Source organism: Archocentrus centrarchus, chromosome 21, assembly GCF_007364275.1.
Source record: "Archocentrus centrarchus isolate MPI-CPG fArcCen1 chromosome 21, fArcCen1, whole genome shotgun sequence".
NCBI lineage: Eukaryota > Metazoa > Chordata > Actinopteri > Cichliformes > Cichlidae > Archocentrus > Archocentrus centrarchus.
The window spans coordinates 13596275-13620457 of record NC_044366.1 but is presented as its reverse complement, the minus strand read 5'-3'; the positions used below and the strand labels follow the sequence as shown (position 1 = coordinate 13620457).

Genomic DNA, 24183 nt, shown 5'->3' with positions numbered 1-24183 from the left:
GGGGTCTCCCACTCCCTTTTCTGTCCTTGTTACAGGTAGCTTGTGCTGCTCTCTGAAGGGAGTAGTTAACAGCATGGTAAGAGATTTTAAGCTTCCTCATAATTTCTCACATTGAATAGCCTTCCTCTCTAAGCACAACGTGAGTCTCTAAAGAAAGTTCTTTCTTTCTGGCCATTTTGAGCCTGTAACAAAAAACAAACAAAAAAAACAAAAACAAAAACCTGATGTTGCAGATACTAAAATAACCCAAAGAATGGCATGCTTCTTTTTGTTCCCTTATTAGTATAGTAGTTTTCAACTGTGAACACAATTGCAAAAGGGTTTTCTACTAATCAGTTAGGCCTCTCTGCAAAAATGTAGATCATCTGATTCATTTTGTTTGTGAAATGGATAAGATTCTTTGTGAAGTGCATGAAAATGTATTTTTCTTTTGAAAACAAAGAAATCTGCAAGTGATCCCAAACTTGTCAGCAAGTTCCAAGGATATAATTCCTCCACTGTTATTTTCAATACCAAGTGCCAACACAGTGCAGAACAGGTACCTAATCTTTACTTCCGCAGAGGTCAGTTATCTCATTAATATTGTTACATCCTCACTGTGAATGACTCTGGATACAGTGGCTCCTCTGAAAAAGAAAGCCTCAGATGTGTTTGACTCCCTGTTATAACTCACAAACACACTCCTTAAAGCAGATCGCCTGTAAGCTGGAAAGGAAATGGCATCTTCATTTAGTCTGGAAAAAGTTTGTTGCTCTATTAAAAAAAAAAAAATACAGCCCTCTGTAAAGCTAGGACAGCTTACTATTCATCACTGATTGGAGAAAGCAAGAACAACCCCAGGTTTCTTTTCAGCACTATAGCCAGGCTGACAATGAGTCAGCGCTCTGTTGAGCTGAGCATTCCTGTAACCTTAACTAGTAATGAATTCATGAATTTCTTCACACATAAAGTTTTAACCATTAGAGAAAAAGAAAAGTCATAACTATCTCACAAATCGATCATTTACTTCCCCAAACCATCAGTGTGTCTATTAGACCACATTCCTACAGGACTGCTCAAAGAAGCCCAACCATTAATTAATGCTTCAATCTTAATGATCAATCTATTAATATATAATCTATTAATGGGCTATGTACCACAGGCCTTTAAGGTGGCAGTAATTTCAACCATTACTTAAAAAGCTATCAATTGACACAGCTGTCTTAGCTAATTATAGGCCTATCTCCAACCTTCCTTTTCTCTCAAAAGTTCTTGAAAGAGTAGTTGTAAAACAGCTAACTGATCATCTGCAGAGGAACGGTTTATCTGAAGAGTTTCAGTCAGGTTTCAGAATTCATCACAGTACAGAAACAGCATTAGTGAAGGTTACAAATGATCTTATGGCTTCTGACAGTGGACTCATCTCTGTTCTTGTCCTGTTGGACCTCAGTGCAGCGTTCAGTACTGCTGACCATAATATTTTATTGCAGAGATTAGAGCAGGTTGTATGTATTAAAGGTCCTGCGCTGCAATGGTTTGAATCATATTTAGCTAATAGACTCCTATCTCATAGACTCCAATTTGTTCATATAAATGGGGAGTCTTCTTCACACACTAAGCTTAATTATGGAGTGCCAAAGGGCTCCGTGCTAGAACGAACTCTATTTACATTATACATGCTTCTCTCAGAGAGCATTAAAAGGCATTGTATAAATGCTATGCAGATGATACCCAGCTTTATCTGTCCACAAAGCCAGATGACACATCAATTACCGTATTTTCCGGAGTATAAGTCGCACTTTTTTTCATAGTTTGGCTGGGGGTGCGACCTATACTCCAGAGCGACGTATATGTGACATTTATAACACATGAACCAAAATACTCCAGCCACTTGACATCTCCGTGAACTGCAGCTTTAAGGCAGTCTTGCGTAACCTGTGGGCGCAGTGGATGATGGATGGAGAGCACAGCTTAACGGCAACTGGGAGAATGCGCCACCCAACTTTCCTGGAAGTCATTGGATGGATCAAGAAAACATGGGCTTCAGTGACAACCAAACCATCCTGTTGGGATTCAGAAAGGCTGGAATAATTGGAACTGCAGCTGACGACGAGTCTGACTAACGCGACACAGAAGAGGAAGCGACGCTTCGTCTACGGAGTGTACGGAGTTGTTTAGAAGTGACACCGAGGATGAAGAATTCAATGGATTGATGGTTTGGTTAACTTGTTAGTATGTTCTTTATGCTATGGTTATCTGAATAACTTAATGTTACGTTAACATACCGAACACGTGTTCGTTGTGCGTCATGTAGCTGAATGTGCTACGTTAGCATAACGTAGGCGTAACCGTGTTCGTCCTGTTCTTTAATCCATTATTATTTTAAATTGCCGTTCAAGATGGAATTTCTGCTCTGGGTCTCGGATTCTATCAACCCCCCCACCCCCCCCAAAAAAAGTGCGACTTATAGTCCAGTGCGACCTATATATGTTTTTTTCTTCTTTATTATGCATTTTTTGGCTGGTGCGACCTATACTCCGGAGCGACGTATAGTCCGAAAAATACGGTAGTTAAACTGCAGGAATGTCATAAAGACATAAAGACCTGGATGATGTTATTGTACTTGGCCCTACCATTCTTAGACACATGGTGTCTAACTAGACACTTACTCTGGATAGTATTACTCACTAGTTATTATTAATCTCTGGCTCTCTTCCACAGTGTGTCTTTTGTCCTGTCTCTCTCCCCTCAGCCCCAAACGATCACGGCAGATGACTGCCCCTCCCTGAGCCTGGTTCTGCCAGAGGTTTCTTCCTGTTAAAAGGGAGTTTTTCCTTCCCACTGTCACCAAGTGCTTGCTCATAGGGGGTCATTTTGACTGTTTTTTTTTTGTTTGTTTTTTTTTAATTATTGTAGGGTCTTTACCTTACAATATAAAGCACCTTGAGGCAACTGTTTGTTGCGCTAAATGAATAAAATGTAATTGAATTGAATTGAACCTTGGCCTGCAGTACCACTGTAAGAAATCTGAGTAATTTTTAACCAGGATAAAACCTTCAATTCACATATTAAACAAATATGTAGCGCTGCTTTCTTGCATTCGCACAATATCTCTAAAATTAGATTAGAGATATTAATCTAAAATTAGATTAGTTCATGCATTTATTACTTCTAGGCTGGATTATTGTAATTCATTATTATCAGGCTGTTCTAAAAACTCCCTGAAAAGCCTTCAGTTTATCCAAATGCTGCAGCGAGAGTACTGACAGAGACTACAAAGAGAAAGCCTGTTGGCTTCTCTTCATTGACTCCATTATATTCAGAATCAAATTTAAAATCCTTCTCCTTGCATATAAGGTCTTAAATAATCAGGTCCAAACTTATCTTAAAGACCTCAAAATACCGTATTACTCCAGCAGAGCATTTCACTCTCAGACTGGTGGTTTACTTGTGGTTTCTAGGGTATTTGAAAGAATAGCTTTCAGGCCCCTCTTTTGTGGAACAAGCTCCCAGTTTGGATTCAGGAGACTGACACCCTCTATACTTTTAAGATTAGGCTTAAAATTTTCCATTTTGATAAAACTTATAGTTAGGGCTGGATCAGGGCTGGACCCTGAAGTTAGGCTGCAATAGGCCTAGGCTGCTGTGGGCATCTCATCATGCACTGTTTCTTTTTCACTCACATCTTTTCACTCTCTCTGGGTTTATACACCACTCTGTACTTAATCATTAGTTATTATTAATCTCTGGCTCTCTTCCACAGTGTGTCTTTTGTCCTGCCTCGCTCTCATCTCACCCATATCTGGTCGTGGCAGATGACTGCCCCTCCCTGAGCCTGGTTCTGCTGGAGGTTTCTTCCTGTTAAAAGGGAGTTTTTCCTTCCCACTGTTGCCAAGTACTTGCTCACAGGGGGGGTCATCTGATTGTTTGGGTTTTCTCTGTATTATTCTAGGGTCTTTACCTTACAATATAAAGCACCTGGAGGCAATTATTTTTGGGATTTAGTGCTATATAAATAAAACTGAATCGAACTGAAAAAGGAGAACAGTTTTCATGCTTAAATAATGACTCATATCTGTGGTAATTCTTATTTGTTTATGTATAAAAGCATCAGTTCCACAAGTCTGAGAAGCTTCATCCTTTCCACAATGTGCACTACAACCTTACTGGGTCAGTCACACATTGTCATAGTTGATCATAGCTTAAAGGGTCATGAGAGGAGTTAGAGCTGCACGAGTGCATCATAAGAAGCCGATGCCCTGAAAGACTTGGCCATCTTGGCAAAAGGCACACATTTGATGTCTTGTGGGAAGCAGGCACCTAAAGTAAACAGAAATGGAAAGAAATAAACACATAATAGTTGTAGCCTTACCTGAATCCCAATCAGGATGCCCTTCTGAGGCAACTTAAAGCCTGTGGACAGCATAGCTTTCAGGAAGGCTGAGTAAATGTTTGGTCCAAAACAAGCTACCTGTATCAGAACACACAAAAAGAAAAACATGAGAAACTCTTTAAACTGATTCTAAAATTCAGACAGAATAATAAAGAAAAACATATATGCAAAAAGAACAACAACAGAATTGAGCTGTATATTTGCAAGGGGCTTACTTCTCCTGTGGAAGCCATCTCACAGCGAAGCACAGGGTCTGCATCCCTCAGCCGTGGCCAGGAGAACATGGGTGCCTGGTAAAAGATGACAAGAGGGAGAAATTTATTTTGACAAGATTCTGAAATAATAAGATGCTACAACATGGGAGTTAATGTTAAAGCTTCAGTGTCCCATACTTCAGCTGCAAGTTTAATATCATTTGGTCAGTGGGATCAGCTTCCAAAAAAAGGCAGTTTCTTTTTGACAATTCAACAACAAAATCCTCAACTGACTTTAAGAAAACAGTTTCCAGACAGCAGGAAAAAAGCTACAAAGAAAGTGGCAGTCAATCAAGAATATGCTTTAACATTAATGGAAAGTATACACTCTGGTTACGGTCTACCAAAACCATTTTAGAGATTTCATGATTCTGCTGCCACCTACAGGTTGAAGAAAGGTGGTATTTCTATTAGGAGTAACAACTGAAGCATGTAGCAGCTGTGCGTTTATGGAATATAGAAAACAAATTGCAAATATTGTCTGCTTAATGATAAATGGTGTGTCATATAAACTGAATACAAAAGTTTGTTTATTTTTCCAAAAACATTTTGTCTCATGCAAACCAGACTAAGAATTTTGTTAAAGAAATGAGGGAGAGGCACGTATCACACAAGTCATTTGAAGAAAGCACTGCTACAACTACTGGTGTGGACAGAATAAAAGAAAAGAAAGGAGGCTTCTCAAACTGCAGACCACCATGACAAGGGATGTGGCGTTGTCTGGTCTTATGCTTTTATACACACACACACAAACACACTCACACAGAAGGGCCACTAGGGGGGATTCATCCTTGAAGTAGGCTATCTAATCAGTGAATGTAATGTTAGCATACTAATGTAAGACGGGACGAAGAGAGGGGAATGCAGACAAGGGACCAGCATCTTTATCGTGCCTTTGTTCAAAGAGTCAGAAAAATACCGGGAAGTATGCAGAGATAAAAATGACAGAATGTAACCAAGAAGAAAAAAAAATGAAACAGAGAGAGGGACATGTATTCAGAATGAACAACAATGAGAGGAAAGTTTTAATGACAGAGACAATAACAGATATAAATTCAGAAAGAGCGACAAAGACAAGTTTGAAGGTTTCTGAGTAAAGCTGTCCATTTACGAGCCTAATGAGCCTAATTTTCTCCACCACACAAACTGCAAATTCTAAAATCAACAGCACCCTTTCCTTAACGATTAACACTAAGAAAAAGAAGTGAAAATGGAAACATAATGTAGGTGCAAACAAAAGGGGAAACACAGGGAAACATTTAGAAAATGGAATCACCTGTGAAGATTTAGCTGTTGTGATTATGAGAAACCACACACACAAGCTTTCATAAACAGAGTTATTAAAAATGCTGCCTCAGTTAGGCCTGTAATTACTTGTTCTTCAAATGCACTGGAGTGTCTGGGACTGGATGACTGTCACAATATTCCAGCTTCCAACCTCAACGTCCTACCACCTGCCACTCCAAAGAGAGTGTAGAACTGTGAGTCTCCACAACATGAATCATGTTCTCGTCAGGCACCAGCTGAGCTCCAGTGGAGAAGGACATGAATATAGCAAGGCATTTTCATGTAATGTTGTTGTCTGCTTTGTTGGAAATGGCACTTGTCTTTATACCCACAGATAAGAAGAACTTAGGAACTCAACAGATGCAAGATTTTTGAAATACAATTGCCTTTTTTTAATTATGTAACTGATGAATATTATGACATTTTAACAAATATGCAGAGGAAAGGCTGTGTTTTCTGAAAATTGACAGAAGTAAATGATTGGCTTTTTGAGGTAAAGTGAGTTTGCTATTACAAAAACAGTGTTATGTGATCATTTTGAAGTTTCTAGCTGGACCCAAGTTAGTTGGCTGCAAGACTGTAAGTTTTCTAGGAAACAAATAGTTACTGAATAGTATGTCTGGTTAAGATTCACACTTACTACCAACTAGTTGGGTCCTTTTGTGGGTCGCTGTTGTGTTGTGAGTGGATAACTGCAGTATTTTCATTGCAGAAGAGCATCTCTGAATGCCCAAAATTGTCAAACCTTGAAGCAAACGAGCTACAGTGGCAGAAGACCACACTGGGTGCGACTCTTGTCAGCTAAGAACAGGAAACTGAGGCTACAATTCACATGGGCTCACCCAAATCAAACAACAGAACACTGGAAAAACATTGCTTGAGAGACTCAGTTTCTATTGAAACACTTGGATGGCAGGCTCAGAATTAAACAAAATTAAAGCAAAGATCTATCCTGCCCTGTATCAAAGGTTCTGGCTGGTGGTGATGTAATGTAGTGAGGGATATTAACATCGTTAACAGCATATCATTAATATGACCTCTTCATACTCAAGTGTTTAGAGAAATGTCAGTCCAGTATGATGTTTCTAGTGTACATTTTTCTCCTGTGTCATTATCCTCACAAGAATCTTTCTCAGAAATTACCATAGTGCAGTAATTCCCCTGGTCAAGGGACAAAGCATGTAGCAGCTGGAACTTACATTTCTTCTCTAAATTGCTTTGAACTGGGGAATGACACCAAACTATCATATCAACATCCTCCTCCTCAAAAATTGTTTTCATGCTCTTTCTCCTCCTAGTATCATAAATACAAATGTGATGTTGTTCCTATGAATTTGTATATGGAGACAGAAATTACACAATAGGGACTTGTTAGTGAAAAAGGGAAAAAAAAAAAAAAAAAGCATTGGTTCAAACAAGGGGCCTTCAGAGGGAAAACAGGCTGCAACACTAAAGCTTGTGAGGGAATAAGACAGATAAATGACAGTGGTGTCTCTGGTGGTAATAACATGTGTCTTGTGATGATACAGTGAGGACAGTGAGGCTGTGAGAGGGGATATACTGATCAAACACTCTTTAGGCCACTTTGGACGGGTAATGTTTTTTCGACAATCACACTGTGTTTGCAGTACGGGTTTGATGTTGTGGAAGCAATAATATGTTTAACAGAAAAAAAGAAATTAGCTCTGCTTTGTTAAACAACTCAAATGCACCGAGGCAGGATTTCAAGGAAGTCCCATATCAGTCAGCGGGTATGAAGTCTATGTCGTATTCTCCAAGTAAACTCTGGAAGTCTAAGCCTGGCGCTTGGAGAATTCAGAGCTCTGATTAATATTCCTTACCACTGTGCAGGCTGGAAATTGAAAACTTTAGGTGGTGGGGAAGAGTTGGGGATTATGCCTGCGTGATTGGTTTCAAACTACAACCATTGTTACAGCAGCTCTGTTGTAATTAGAGAGAGAAATTACTTCAGAAAAAATAGCTTTTGAACAGCTGGTGACACGTAAACTCTCTCACACCCAATCTGAAAAGTAAACCTCCCAGTTGGTATGAGAAAGCCAGGTACTACTCCCCCACATCATGCCTAGGTATAATGATGAAGGAGTAATTGCCGTCTTTGTTATGGGAGCCAATAGAAGCGGTATTAGTGAAGCCTGCAGCACCTATTGCAATATCATACATGTAAGGCTCTGAACTCATTTTCAAACCATATAACATAATACATCAGGCTAAAGATATGACAGACACTTTTAAGGAAAGCTTATGTATGTATATATTTTTATACATTCTATTTTTTGTATATTTTACACATTGTTTATTTTCTGTATATCTCTTGATTATACTAGATTATAATATTTTTATAATATTTTTATTTTTATTTTAGAGAGTTTGATTTTCTGTTCCATGACACTGAACAGGATTGGCCCTCCAATCTCATTGTACATCCTGTATAATGACAATAAAGGCATTCTATTCTATTCTATTCTATTCTATTCTAAAATATTATTTTACACAAAAAGCACCTTTTAAAAGTTCCCTTTGAACTCACTATTGTGTTTGTGGTCTGATGAAAACTACAGGGGTTATAGGGGACTACTAGAGAAATTTGTGAAATGGCACAACCTGAAGCTCAATGAGAGAAAGGAGAAACAGAACTACCACAGTAATATAAACTGGATTGCCCTGCCTATTTGCAAAACAGAGAGCTTCACTTCATTTGTCCATACTGGTCATTTTTGGGAAGTCTGGGACAGTCAAAATATGCTCATACTATACCATTTGTGCCATTATTATTTACTATAATGCTGTACTGCACTCTCTCAAATTATACTTTTTTTTACCCACAATACATGTACTGTTCCATCCTTGGAATGGGAAAAAAGACCTGGCTCATGATTGTCCAATACATCGGAATTATGTGAAATTATGTGGAAATGCTTTCCAGAGATTAAACTTTACCCTAAAATTATTAAAGATCTTTTATTAAATTAAAAACAAATGCCCAACAGAAGTATCGTCACCAGTGTTTCTCAGACTGTATATTAAGAAGAAGAGCTAGAAAATTAAATATAAGTATCTAAAAAAAATATATATTTTTTTTAATTTAAAAAAGTAATAATCTGGCCCTGAAGCCACTTCCCCAAAGTTCAGGATCATTGCATTTAGTTAAGTGAAAACAAAAAGAGCTGCTGTTAAGCTTGATCTCAAAATAGACAGCTGTCTATAATGACACCACAGCACAAACACTGTTACTACTCGATTTATAGAGACCACCACTTTGTAAATAGAATTAAATTCAAAAGAAATAAATAATTTATATTTCATTTGCTTCACTTTAGAGAGTGTTAACAATGACTATCTGTGTAATTTCTCAAGCCAGCGAGCTAACAGCATGTTTTTGGCCTGAAGTGTCAAGCGACTGTTTTAACGTACACACATAAACACAAAAGCTACATCTGAAGAATTTCATGCAAGAGCATAATGGAACCATGGTTAAATCTTCTATTACATTAGTGTGTACAGACTCTAATGGGCATGGGCTGAAATAATGAAAATAAAAGCGTCTCTTTTCTCTGCTCTCTGATTCCATTTATTCTTGCACAGAACGACACTCAACACACAATCACAGAAGCACATTGGCAGCATTTGTGGCTACTTGCAGCAAATGGGCTGAGCCCAGGGTTCCATGGGCACACTGAAGGGACTCTTAAAAAAAAAAAAAAAAAAAAAAAAAAGGGGCAGATAGGCTGGAAACAGGGCCACCTGACTCTTTACAGGGACAGCTGATGACCAACTGTAATTTTGGATGACCAAAGGAGAATTTCGGGCAGGCACTTAGGCTGACCAGAGCAGCACTTAAGGGACATTTTGGCTGACCACAGGAGTTCTGTGGCCACTGGTTAAATCAAAGGGGTACTTGGGCTGCTCAACAATAGCAACAGTATATATCAAAACCTTGAGGAGGAAGGTTGTAAGCCTGGTATCCCACTGGGTCAATTTTGTATACCCCCTTGGGCAGAGGCACCTATAGGCGCTAGGCAAGGCAGGCAACTGTGTGGACCCCCAGGCCTGTAGGGGGCACCCAAGAGCTGACAAACTTTACACTAATTCCACGCACTCCCATTGTAAATGTCATTTATAATTCTGTTAAAACAAACCTAATGATGGATGCCAGCCAGTAAAAATTAAATAGTTAATCTTCTGGGAGTGAAAAAAGAAAGGAAAAAAGGAAGACAATGGTGAGTGGAGCAGATAATGATTAATGCTAAATAACTTAATTCTGCTACTCTGTAATCTAACTCCCACCAGTATCACATTACTGTATGTATTTTGTTTACTTTGACATTTAACATTAATTAGTTAGCAGAGCATCCTAGTACTTCCATCCCTGTTGGTTGCCATGACTCTGCGCCACCGGTGTCAGAGTTGGGACACCAGCAACAGACATGTTAGTATACTTAGTATAGCTAGTAGACTACATGGAAGCTAAAGTATTAACACTTCATAACCACTCAGTTTGATCTTGGGCATTACTACTGAAATAAACATGGGCTCTGCCATTTCTAGGGTAATGTATTACCTGTTGTTTTGTAGGACACAAGTAATGGAGTGATTTGGAGGGTGAAATCTGTAATCTCGGCCAATACTTTATGTAGTAAACTGAAAGCTACAGTATGTCTGACAGAGCCAACTGTCAAGCTGTGTGAATGCCAAGATTCAAAGAAATTTAGATGTGCACTCTTAAATGGCTAAGGTGTATTGGTGAAAATTATTGTGGTATATGTGAAGTGTGATGCGTGTATTTTATTGTATTTTCCATATCTGCAGCACCTAACTTTGATCCTCTGTATTGGAACTATTACATTGCTTCCATCAAATGAAAAGCAAATAGTAAACACTGTAAAGTGAACGATAGGCCCAAGAAGAACACCGAGAGGTTTAATTTTAGGAATTCTAATTCTATAACATGAAAGCTTTTAAATTTAATGTTATAAGCATGTTACTGGTGTATGTTATAGGTATCTTACACTATATCACTTTATTTTTTTTTCAGAATTATTACTTAAGTTTCTCGCATCAACAGCAAAAGAGAAGGATAAGGCATTCCCTCCAAATGCTGATAATGCTAATTACAAGTTCCAAATTCCAGTTTTAATGATTATACTGTACATACTCTGTACTCTAAAAATTCATTGTATGACATGTTCTTTTTTGTCTATACAGTTCAGTTTTTTTTTTAAAAATCACTTAAATTATTATTTACGAATTAACTTGTTGTTTAAAACATAACAGTGATGAACTCTGGTTGGAGGGTCCCATCAGACTCTAGTATCATTACTGTCCTTGGGCTTAAGGGTCAGGGAGGTTTTTAAAATGTGTAACCATTAAGTTAGACGGTTCTATCCACTTACACACTTTGCACATAGGAGCTGGAAGAAAAGAAAAACAAGGCAAATGTCCTAACACCATTTTACTATCAGCTGTTCAGTTAATATCCACTAATTATGAGAAGTTAGTAAGCTGCTGTAGCCTACATTAATTTTCCATTCTTCATGCTTGGAATGATGGTACTAGAGGTGGGACTCTAACGTTACCCTCTCTCCTTGTTAATCAGTGCCTGTGTCATAGTTACCTTTATGATAGCCATCTTACCTAAAAGTGCATCAAAACCTTCCCAACATTGTTATAAAACAACAGGCAGTTCTAGAAGTAATGAGTTAGAAGAGTCCTTTCTCACTTGTGCTTTAACTCATTTATTTTGTCTATATGCCAATCCATTCTCTCTGGACCCTTTAAAACATCAAAATAAAAACAAAACATTAAGAAAGCCAGTCATGCATTTCCCAGCTGTAAACTAATTTCAGTTTTCCTTCTTACTTTGATTCCGACGTAGTCTACAGGAATGATGGGTTTCTCAAGTGAGGGAAGGCTGGCCTCATCCAAAGGCTCTCCCACCATCACTTTGGTTGCCACATTGATGAAGTCAACACCAATTGTTTTGGATACAAAAGGGAAGGAGCGTGACGCCCGCAGATTACATTCTATCACCTACAGGACGCAACACAAAAATACAGTTAAATGAAAAAAGTAAAAAAGACATTCTTTCAGAATACCATAAACTTGGGTTAAATTAAGGTTACTTAGAAGATAAATACACTCTATGGAGATATATAAATTACAAATGCATAAATATACTATACAAGTGGCCAGAGTAGACACACACAGACACACAAATAGAGGACATGCATGTGCACTGTGGCTGAACATCAAAGCTGAAGGCAAGGTTGATTATTAATTCATCCAGCTTTGCGAACCATTTTGAACAACAGTGGATTTGTGAGTGAATTGCATTTGCTGAAACCAGGTGTGAAAATGTCAGTCTGTCTTTTTAGTCACACACTGAGAGATACACCTACCATGACATCATTGCCTTTAACCAGAAATTGAGTGTTAAATGGCCCAGAAATTTCAAATGCGTGCGCGATTTTTCGGGTGGCAATTTTAACCTGAAAGAAATGGAAAAAGACACACTTAAAAATCAAATAAGATTCACTTTCAGTTTGAACACCGAAGGAGAGTTTGTCTTTGGTTATTTTGTATAATATGCCTAGTGTACTAAAAGCACAAAGTACAAGTTAAACTGCTAACTTAACATGGATTATAAAGTCTTTTTTATATATAAAAAAAAAACCCAAAAAAGTAGGGGGGCAGGGTGGCTCAGTGGTTGAGGGGCCAACCACATATGCCACATGGCAGGGCAGACGGCACAGGCTCAAGTCCCGACCTACTGTAGTCGCCATTCACTGCGTGCCCCCCCCCCCCCCCCCCCCCCCCCCCCATCTCCCCCACCCACTCCCCTGCCTCCCTCCACTGCAAAACACCATCAAAGCCGCAAAAGGCCAAAAAAAAAATTTTTTTTAAAAGGTGGTGGACTTTTCACTATAGTTGATTTCCATTCTGCCAATTGTTCCTGTATTTGCTTCTTCCTCTGCATGTGTCAATTCTAAGTCATGCAAGCGATGAGGAGGAAACAGAGGAGCTTACTGTGAGAAAACATACATGAATCCTATGCAAGTGTTTTTTGCTTCATCCATCCATCCATTCTCTTCCACTTACCCTTTTGGGGGGGTTGGAGTCATCCCAGCTGTCATAGGGCGAGAAGCAGGGTATACCCTGGACAGGTCACCAGCCTGTCACAGGGCTAACACAGAGAGACACAGAGACAAACAACCATTCACACTCACATTCACATCTATGGGCAATTTAGAATCACCAATTAACCTAACCCCACATGTCTTTGGACTGTGGGAGGAAACTGGAATACCCAGCAAAAACCCACGCAGACACGGGGAGAACATGCAAACTCCACATTGAAAGGCCCCGGCCGAGGTGGATTCGAACCCAGGCTAACCACCGTGCCACCTGTTTTTTTTTTTTGGTTTTTTTGCTTCATTTCTTCTTATTTTTCTTTTTAAACTGATAAGATGGATTAATTTCTTAGAATGTATTTTTTGTGAACACAACAGATTGCATCCTTGCTGGGAAAGACCAAGAAATACATGATAGTGAAGCAAGGAAACTAAATGTGCACCATGGCATTGTTTAAAGTGACTTAACCTTTGAGGTGACTGTTTGTTGTGATTTCACGTTATATAAATAAAATTGAATTGAATTGAACTTAACTGACCTTTTCTAGTGCCCCCTGGCTAACGGTCTGGGTTGGCAGCATTAGAGTAGCATCTCCAGAGTGCACCCCAGCATCTTCCACATGCTCTGTTATGGCATGAACCAGAACCTAAACAGACACACCCAAATGCATGCAGAAACATTAATGAGGTAAATTGGACACAGAACAATATTTGCAAGCAGCTCACAGCTCTAATAAAACACAGAAATGCCTGCTCCAGGCAAATACTCCTTTCACAGCCTTGGTCTGTTGACCAAGAAGAAGTTTCAGAATTAAAAGCAAATTGCCTCCAGATTTCATGTGTTAAACATACAGCATGCCAATGAAAAAACAGTATACAAAAATATAGTGTCAACATACAGGAAGCCACTTCAAAGACGATGACTGCTGCTTTGTGCTTGTGGGAGAAAAATAAATTCAGTAAGGCCAACACTGTTTGAGGCAAAGGCCTTGTATTTGCTGAGGAGCTGGATAAGAAACAATGTACATGGATATTCAGCGTCTGAATAACTTTCAAAATTTCACCCAAAGAAAAGATCTATATCGCCAAGAAAGTAAGTGTGTGTGTGTGTGTAAATGAGCTGCCGTGTCATTAGCTCATTTAAACTGCTGCTAACCATGGCATTCATTAACACCCTTCAGATAGAGCCTGTAATTAATACGTATTATCTCTGACTTTTTTACTCTCCCCCACATATACGCACACACAGTCTAGCTACGAGTAATGAGTCCTGTTTGGTATTCAATGAATGGACAGCTTGTTAATGTGATACTGAAGATAAAGGAGGGTCTGTATTCAGAGAAAGCACAGTGAGAAAATCTACCATACAACTGGAGAGCCCACGTTCAAAATGACACCCTTGAAATGACTCTCAAAATCTAAACAATAGAAAAATAGACAAGACATTCAGGACAATTACCTTGGTGACTCAGTCGCCTACTGCAGCTTAAACTGCAGATACAGTTATACAAGAACTAAAAAGTTAAAATAACAGTTAGTGCTACCGTAATTTAACACTAAAGTATAATGTAATGTGAGTTTTCCCGTGTAAGGTCAGGTTCACATGTACATGTGCCAGGGTTCAATGCTTGCCTCGTATGCACTTTGAATGGGATGATATCATGCATCGTGGAGCCATTTCTTTGCTCACAGTGGTAGTTTGGAAAACTTTTCTCCAGTGAACCAAATTGCATTTATTCAAATGCTGCAGCACTACCAACAGCCAATCAAGTCACCTTATGACATAATACAGAGAGTGCACATTAGCATCAGAATGAAGGAGAAGGTGATCATTGCAGTGAGTAATGACCTTGTTGTTCATGCTAACTGCTAATCAAAACTTGGTGAGCTTGCCATTTTAGTGACTGGTTGTCACCATGAAGAACCAAATTTAACCATTTAATTTAATGACAAAACAAGCATTTTTTACTACTGTTTCCAATATTTGATACCATTATTCCTCTTATGTAACCTTTAACTCAATTTTAAATGCATCCAACATACTGAGAACAATATAATATATATGTTACAGATTATGCAGTTCAGTGTTTTTACTTTTTAATTATGAAAGTGTATTAGACAAATAAATGATATAACGGTTCAACTGTTAATTAACACAAATAGCTAAACAGCCATTCACATACTAGCAACTCAATGCCTTCAGGCATGTAGATGTGGTCAACGTGACATGATAAAGTTCAAAAATGAGCATCCAAAAGTAGGAGAAAGATGATTTAAGGGACTTTGAATATGTTGTGGGAGACATTTTCTTGGAGCACTTTGGGTCCCTTAGTTCAGACTGAGCATTGCTTAAATGCCACAGCCTACCTAAGTATAGTTACTTACTGTGTCCATCCCTTTATTACCACAGTGTACCCATCTTCTGATGGCTGCTTCCAGTAAGATAATGCACCATGTCATAAAGCTCAAATCATCTCAAACTCCTCTTGAACATGACAGTGACGTGACTGTACTCAGATGGCCTTCATAGTCATCGGATCTCAATCCAGTAGAGCACCTCTATGTGATAGACGATTTGTTGGCTGCATACAAATCTGCAGGAACTGTGTGATGCTATCATGTCAGTATGGACCAAAGAGGGATGTTTTCTAGCACATTTTTCAATCAATGCCATGAAGAATTAAGGCAGTTCTGAAGGCAAAAGGGTGTCCAACCCAGTACTAACAAGATGTACTTAATAAAGTGAGTGTATATCCAGTGAATATCAGGCCTTTCTGATATTGCATTAACTGGACAGCACTTTCCTCTAAACAGTCTTTGGAACAAATCAAGCTGTAGATCTTTATAGTATGTACATGTCATACTTGATAGAGTAACAACACAGCTGTTCAATCCAATAACACAGCAACAAAAAAATCTGTGGTAACTGTCAAACTTTAAAAAAAAAAAAAAAAAAAAAAAAAAAAATCAGTATGTTGAAGCAGAATAATTTAAAAATACCCTTAACTGATTCAATCTAAAAAGAAAAAAAGAAAAAAAAGTTAGTACCACCATTTTCCTGCACTTTGGTTTTAATATATTCCATTCTTCCCATCAGATCTAGCTGGGCTGTGATGTTTTTCATGCAAGATGAATGAGATGAGTTCCACTTTATTTTTCTTCTCAGCTCAATATCTGTCCTGCCTCTCAGTTTAAACTAAGGAATAATACAGGACTGAATATTGACAGGCTATAGAGATTAATAAAAATTTTAGTTAAAAATAGAAATATGTTAAAAAATACTGTCAAAATAAATAAAAAGGGACAAATAATCTTGTTTTCCAGGCTATAAGACTCAGGAATATTATGTTACATTATGTTGAAAATGTATACCGGACAAGTCACACAGTATGTGGTACTTAGTATGATTATTTTAAGGAGATCATAATAAAATACCTAGTGTATGTTTTACATTTAGCCTGCATTGCCAGTAATGCCTTTGTAGACTAAGGCAAAAGCAAATATACCTGGAAAAACCAGTGTTACCTTGCCATCCTTGGCCACAGCATCTACCTCCACCTCCCTGGCACCACGTATGAACTTGGTGATGACAACTGGATGCTCCTGAAAAGGAGTTATAAGGAAGGTTATTTACTTCTGGAAAAGGAAAAAAACAAAAAAACAACAATAACAAAAAGTAGTCTCTGGCCAACTGGAAAATGCAACATTAACTTTGTTTTAGCACAGTGCACGGTGGATTTATGCAGCTTTCTTTTAACAGCTAGCCATGTCCCATTACATTATATCACTTTTTACCTCAAGAGGTGATGGTGAGTCACTGTAACATCCAGTCTGCCTTATTCAAACATAAGAGGAAGAGGCTGCACTGCCCAGGTGTTGAATTTTCCTTTTATAAACTCTAATTTCAGCTTTTTGTCAATCATGTTGAACAGGCAGTCAATGAACAGCACAATGATGGCTGGAGCTCTTGACAAGCTGGTAAGAGCTGGCTGACTAGGGTTTTAGCCAGGCATGGACCCCTGCCCTCTTGCTTCAGTGTCCTAAGACACTGCATATACCATCCACTTTCCCTGGCCACCAGTATCAGGTGAAACAGCAGACCGAACACTTGATCCCCACAGCTTACTAACACACAAGTTTATCCATGTATGGAGATAGAAAATTGATAATTACTTACACATCATTTTTCCTCACATTAATTTTAACTTCCAGTGTGCAAAATAAGAATATGCAATTATTACTTTGTTCAAGTCTATTAAAGTGCCATTAAAAGGCTTGCTTTGGTGCTTTGAAGGTGTAACATGTGCATGTTTATATGTTTATAGCTCCAAGTAAAGGTCCTTGGAGGGGCCAACTGCCCCCAAGCTACCTTGGTGCTTAGTGGCACACAATACTAGCCAATAACCTTTGCAGCTGGTGACATCAGTTAATTGTAAACAAAGGGACAACTTTGTGCAAAATTAGTGTGACTGTATGTGCTAGATGGGGACAAGAGGGACCAGTGGAAAAGAGGAAGGAAGGATTAGAGTGTTTTATCGCAATATGTCTCTTTTGCAGGTGCAGGTACGTACACACAGTTAAGAGAAAGCTCACCTGGGACACGTGCGCTGCCTCTTCCAAGAAGCGTTTCATCTCCTCTTCACCATACACAACGTTCATTGCAGAGCCACTGGCGAGATGCAAGTTTGGGAAGGGGGGGGGGGGGGGGGGGGTGAAAGAGAGTGAAGAAGGGAAATCAAAAGGGCACAGGAGAGGATGAGAAACAAGCAAAGTGGAGAACATACAAGCTTCAAATGATTGTTCAAAAACACTCATTATCTCTCCATTGCATCACTATTACCATCAGGAACAAGGTCTGGAAACTGTTGAAATAAGGAGCAAGAGAGAGAGAGAGAGGGAGAAGAACAGCTATTTAGGTCGAAAAGCACTCCAGGCTCTTGAAAATGAGTTCAGATCTTCATCATTAAAAAACAATGGATTTAGGCTAGTTCTGTTGTGGTTGTTGTTTTTGATTTTAGACTGCTGGCTGGGCTATCCTCCTGACAGAAAAAAGAGTGGTTGAGAGAAACGGGACAAAGGAAGGCCACAGGCTTCGGTCAGGGCTTTATTCCTTAGCTGTCTGTAGCTTAGAGGCAAACATATGTCCAAACCCCAACACAAAACTGACCATTCATTTAGGAAACCAGTGATATATTTATACTGCATTTAAATGAAGGCATATGACTGACTCAGATGCCATCTAGTTTCTGCATCACTGTTCTCAGAACATTCAAATGTATCCAGCCATTAAGAATCATTTTTGTAAAGCAATTCAGCAAGCTGTATAAGTGCTATTGAGTTAAAAATTGATTGTGTCCCGTGTTGGCTGAAATCAAAAGTCAGCATTCTATGAAAACCCCTAAAATGTCTAAACTTTAATGTCTTTCCATCCATTAGTGCAGCACATACTGCTGTCCAAGAGCAGTACTAGCAGGATCAGTAAAAGTCATGATTAAACTGATCATTTTAGTTACAACAGCTGCACATATTTGCTTGATAAAGTTAGGTTTTTACTTTTATAATCAATGGACTTTGAAAATTCAAGACCACACTTGCTTAATGAGGAGGAGTAAAACTGCTGTCTTAAAGTCAACTGACTTTCCATAAAACTTGAAGTACCTGATGTAAAATGATCCTAATGTCACAGTCTTGACTCCAAAAAAAAGAAAAGAAATGCTGACATTACACAGCCTTGCCTCACTCCACTCTCAACTTCAAAAGGGATATCGCCACTGTCCACACTGCAGGTAAAGTTCAAATAGAAGCTTTTGATGAGTTCAATGATTTCAGAGGGTATTCCGTAGTGATGGAGAATCTTCCAGACACTACTTCGGTGCACACTGTCAAAAGCTTTGGCAAAGTCAGCGAAGTTCACACAGAGAATTCTTTGACATTCATGACTGAATGATGTTTCTGAACATGAAAATATAGTTGATGCAGCTCCTCCCTTCTAGAATCCTGCTTGCTCCACTCTGAGTTTACTGTTGACAGATAGACGCTTGATGATGATTTTGGCCATAATCTTGCTAAGTTTGGAGAGAAGTGTGATTCCTCTCCAGTTTCCACAATCGGATAACACTTCTGTCTTTGGAAGCTTGATGCATATAATAGGATTCTTTTACATGTCCATATGACTTTTTGGTTGGCCTCCTTGTACTCTTCTTTGTGATGCTCAAGTGATTATGGAGATTTGGTGTTCATGATATTTTCCTTCAATTGTCGCCCCACTTTTATGGAGGCCCCAGATATCCATTTGTTTTGTTCTTCTTTTCCGTGGACTCCAAGCTGCTTCTTGCCGGCTTTCTCATAGATTATTAGATCTACTTCTTCCTTTTCATCGCTCACATTAAGGTTACGCAGCGCTTGGACCCTGTTCTTGATCTGCAGACAGAAAGCACACTTAACATTTCCTTAACAGTTTCCTGATGTCATATCTCTCTGCCTTCTTCCTGACTCTTGGGCTTCAGTCACACCTGGGTAAACATGAGGTGATGATCATTGCCAATGAATGCTCCACTCCTCACCTTCACATCCATGATGGAGCATCACCACATGCAGTTGATCATTCTGGTGGTTTTCATCTCTGCCATTTGGGGATTTCCATGTCAGCTTGTGTATGTTTTTTTTTTTTTTTTGGCCACAGTGGCTTTATTTGCAGTAGAGGAAAGAGGAAATTAGGGAAAGATACAGGGGAATACATGCTGGCAAACTGGCGACAGGCCGGGACTCAAACCTGCACCATATGTACGTATGTGGTCGCCGGCTTTAACCACTAAGGCACCCGGGCGCCCCAGCTTGTGTATGTTTCAGAGTGGGAACAAAGTCCCACTGATGACAAAGTTGTTTAAGTCACAGCACTCAACCAGCTTCTCGCCATTTTCATTCCTTGTTCCACAGTCTTCTCTTCCAATCACTCTCTGCAAATTAGAGTTGTCATGGCCAACTTTCATGTTCAGATCTCCCATGATGAGGCCACCTTACTCTCAACAGTCACCTGTAGCTTTTTGTAAAAGGTTATTTTTATCTGTGTCATCACTGTCATTCGTGGGTACATAGCACTGGCTAACCCTTAGGCGTTTCTGCCTCCCTCTGAAATGTGCTAACACAGTTCTACTACTCACTGGTCTCCACTCCATCAGGTTCCTCTCCATCTTCTTTAACAAAATAACTGCCACTCCTTCACAGTGAAGGTCATCATCCCTCCCAGAGTAAAGGACAACTTCACCTGAGCAAGTCTTCAGTCTTCCGTGACCAGTCCACTGACTTTCGCTTACTCAAAGAATGTCCAGCTTGTACTTCCACATTTCTTGGATGAGTTGCACCATCTTGCCTTGTTCATACATGGTTCATTACATTCCAGAATCCAATGAGGATAGTAGATTTTGCGCTGATGGCTACCCAGTTTGTGTCAGGGGTGTCCTGTTGACTTTGACCCCTGCCAGTCTTACTGATCCTGCTGGTGACACTGCCCCTGTTGGTGTCACTGTCTCCATGCTGGGATCCAGAGTCCACTCTGTGCAGATGTATTAAACAACTGACCTGCAATAAACTCACTTGATGCATTTTTGTCTCTTTCCCCATGAATAAAAGTGAGTACGGTGATTTTCCTGCTTGGCTTTATTGGGAGCACCACACACTCATATTTCACACACGCAGCACTTCCTCAGAACTTTGCATTTGCACTGCATGTTGTCAACAAAAGCTTAACATGGATTAAAGAATGAGATGATGTCTCAATCTTTCTAGTATGGTCTGACATAGAAGTAGTTTTAAGTAGCAGTTTTAGATATACTTTTAAAGTAGCGACCTTCAAAAAATGGTAAAACTACAAACTTGTTTGAAACCTGTCTGAATTTTTACGTCCAACATTGGCTATCAGTGATTGCGTGTCACAGCAATAACAATACTAAGTAAATGTTTACATAACCAAATGTAAAGATGAACTTAAATATGTAAATAATATTCAGTTTTGTTATGTGTGTGTGCACATTTTACGTCTCAAGTATGATTTTGACAAGGATGAGAGTGTTTGTGTGTAAACCTTTGAGTATCTGTGCATATGCACTGAGGCTGAGCAGAACACTCAAAATATATTACCAAGTATGTCAGAGTGAAAAAGTGAAAAAGCTGTAAGGATCGTAAAGTTCACCAAACACTGATGCTACGGAGAAGAGACGAGCTTCCACCTGATTAATATTCAACATAAGTAACTTTAAGTGGAATATTATTTATTTTATTAGATCCTTAATGGCATGATTATAGTTACTTCAACATCAAACAGAAGCACACTTTAATACTGGTACATATCACTTCACTGAATTACATTAATATTGCCTAGTGCACAACACTCAGGGTTTTCACGCAGTACCCTGCAGTGAATAGACAAAATCCTGTTTAAAACAACATCACAGCTTGAATGTGAAAACACAAGTTTTCAGTGACCACAGATCAAACTGCTGAATCCAGGGTCCCATCATGACATCTGCTGGACAAAAGTGTCACTGCATGATCGAAGCAGAATTTATGTGAATGAAGTTCATTAATCTTCATAAATAAAAATGTGTTTTAGTCATCTAATAATTATGCTGTGAATTAGCTATTTAGAAATTCCATCGACTTCCCTCTCATGCCTCAGCCAACCAAGAGTGCACAGCTTCCTCCTGTGTATTTATTTAGAATAGAAATGTGGCACAAGATAAATTCTGATTAGATTATTTATGCCCCTGGAGCTTATTTTTTTAAACTGAGGCAAATTATCTAAAATATTTTAAAGTGTTAATGATTCATCTGCTACATTTATGGTTAAGAGACTGCTGATGCGATAAGAAAATCTTATCTACTGCAACTTTTGTGATGGGAATAGAGATTAGCTGGTTGTTATGATATATTAAAACCTACCTTAGAACATAGGAGGGCCTCAGCAGACAGGGGTAGCCCACCTGGTTAGCGAAAGCAAAGGCGTCTTCCTGCGCAGAAAGAGAAGTGCACAGCAAACGCATTATTATAGTTGGGCCAGAAATCAAACAGAATAAGCTCCCACATCTTGGTGCTCCATATAAAAACGTGTATGTGAAGTCCCAGTGACACTGCACTAAAATTTTAGAAAAAAATAATCTGTCAGCTGAAGTGGCGGTTTTCTTTTGTGCATTTCTACATATTGTAGTAAACAGCTCTAATTAAAATATAAAGATTTTAAAAACCAGTTAATATTAGGTCAAGGTTTAGTGTTACCAATGTAGTGCTGGACAAGTGCTTACAAATGATTTTTTAAAAACACATATCCAATGCAGTTTTGCATTTTATATGATAAAAGTTGTGAATGATTCTGAATATTAGCTGTACTAATTTAGAACATCTGTGTAGATTACAAATGCATCCACTTTTGAGGACATATTTAAAATGGCACGTGGCATTAAAATGGCATACTAAGATTTATCTGCCTTGTGTAACTACTAAATGATGAAGCAGAGCAGTTTTGATATATTAGTGTATATGATATTAGAAAACTACACGATTATAGAAACCTTGTTATATTGAAACAAGGTGTGCTGGTGCACATCCTCTAACTCTTTCATACAGCAAGCTCCTTTTTATCTCTTCTCAGTTCAAAAACACGCATTATACACCATATCTGCTAAGAATAAATCAGGGAAGTAAAAAGGGAGAATATAAATGCTCCAACAGTCAGAAAGAATGGGACTTCAGTTCACCCCTCTTTTGATTTTCTTTCCCCCGCCATGAAAAGAGTGAAAGACGAAAGTGTAGGAGTTGTGGACACAGTCTTGCAACAAGAGAGAAAGGCTGCATGTCCTCCTCCACCTCCTCATCATCATTATCATCATAGTTCTTTCTCCGTTCTGTCTCACCGCATGTCTAGCCTTTTTTTCTCTATCGTTACCCACTGTTCACTCACCAGGTGAAGTACCATTTACCAAACAGAAAATAGCTTCCCAGAGACACAAGAACCATCTCTCTACGGCTCTCCTGGAGTTATTCCAGCCAATTAAAAACAAACAGTTTCTCCAAGACTGGCATGAATATAGACTATACGTAAATTTTGGAGAGGCAGAACTCTATCTGCATGTGAACTAGATAATCGCTCGTCAGTGGTAACTGAATACAAGCGCAAAGGTAATGGAAGAGACATTTTAACACTGATGGCAGACATATTTCAGTGCTCCACATGTTCCACAGAAGAGTCTGCCAGTGTTTCATTCAGATGAAGCCAGGAGTGAGTCGAGCCTGCCAAATACAAGAAAAAGACTAAAAAAGACATCCACGTAGTGCTGAATAGTACCTCTGAGGAAGAAATTTTTAGAAACAATTTGTGTATGGGAAAATCTTTATATGAAAAATAATGCTCATTGATAAATCAGAAAAAAAAAAGGCAACTTTCGTGCCCAAATGTCAGTATCAGACATCTACTCAATCTGTGAGGTTTGGTGCTCTGTTATTTTTAATAGTTTGAAAATTTCTCCTTTACTCCTCTAAACAGTAAGATTGATATTCTTAGAAGGATTTCCCTGTAAACCATTGGGACTGTCTTACAGAGACAAAACCAAACACAGCAGAGATGGCTGAGCAGGTTTCACTTGACTGAACCTTGTCAAAATGACATCTCCAATTACTTTCAGTTCAATTCAGTTTTATTTATATAGCGCCAAATTACAACAAGTCACCTCAAGGCACTTAATATTATAAGGTAAAGACCATGCAATAATACAGAGAAAATCCCATCAGACAACACCCTATGAGCAAGTACTTGGTGACAGTGGAAAGGAAAAACTCCCTGGTAACAGGAAGAATGTCATCCACAGTAAGCATCTGGTTAGACACCATGATTTGTAGGGCTGAGTACAATAACTTGTATGTATTTAAGACATTTCTGCAGTTTATGTAACTGGTCATCTGTCTTCATGGATAGATAAAGCTGGGTATCATCTGCATAGAAATGAAAATGTATGCTATGCCTTGTAATGATACTGCTTAGGGGAACCATGTATATAACAGTGGAGGGCTTATATCATTAGTTACAGCACTTTCAAAATACATCTACTGCTGTGTAATCCATTATTGTAAATGT

General features: G+C 38.8%; 1 protein-coding gene across 1 annotated transcript in view; it reads right to left on the bottom strand.

Moving 5' to 3' along the window:
• Positions 1-24183, bottom strand: part of cps1 (carbamoyl-phosphate synthase 1, mitochondrial) — an 81466-nt gene that overhangs the window by 23932 nt on the left and 33351 nt on the right. The window contains exons 27-34 of the mRNA XM_030758696.1: positions 21999-22066; positions 17655-17730; positions 16587-16664; positions 13601-13708; positions 12330-12419; positions 11791-11961; positions 4588-4662; positions 4352-4450 (exon numbers count right to left, since the gene is read on the bottom strand). Of these exons, the coding sequence (XP_030614556.1) occupies positions 4352-4450; positions 4588-4662; positions 11791-11961; positions 12330-12419; positions 13601-13708; positions 16587-16664; positions 17655-17730; positions 21999-22066 (765 nt within the window). The remainder of the gene's footprint in view (positions 1-4351; positions 4451-4587; positions 4663-11790; positions 11962-12329; positions 12420-13600; positions 13709-16586; positions 16665-17654; positions 17731-21998; positions 22067-24183) is intronic.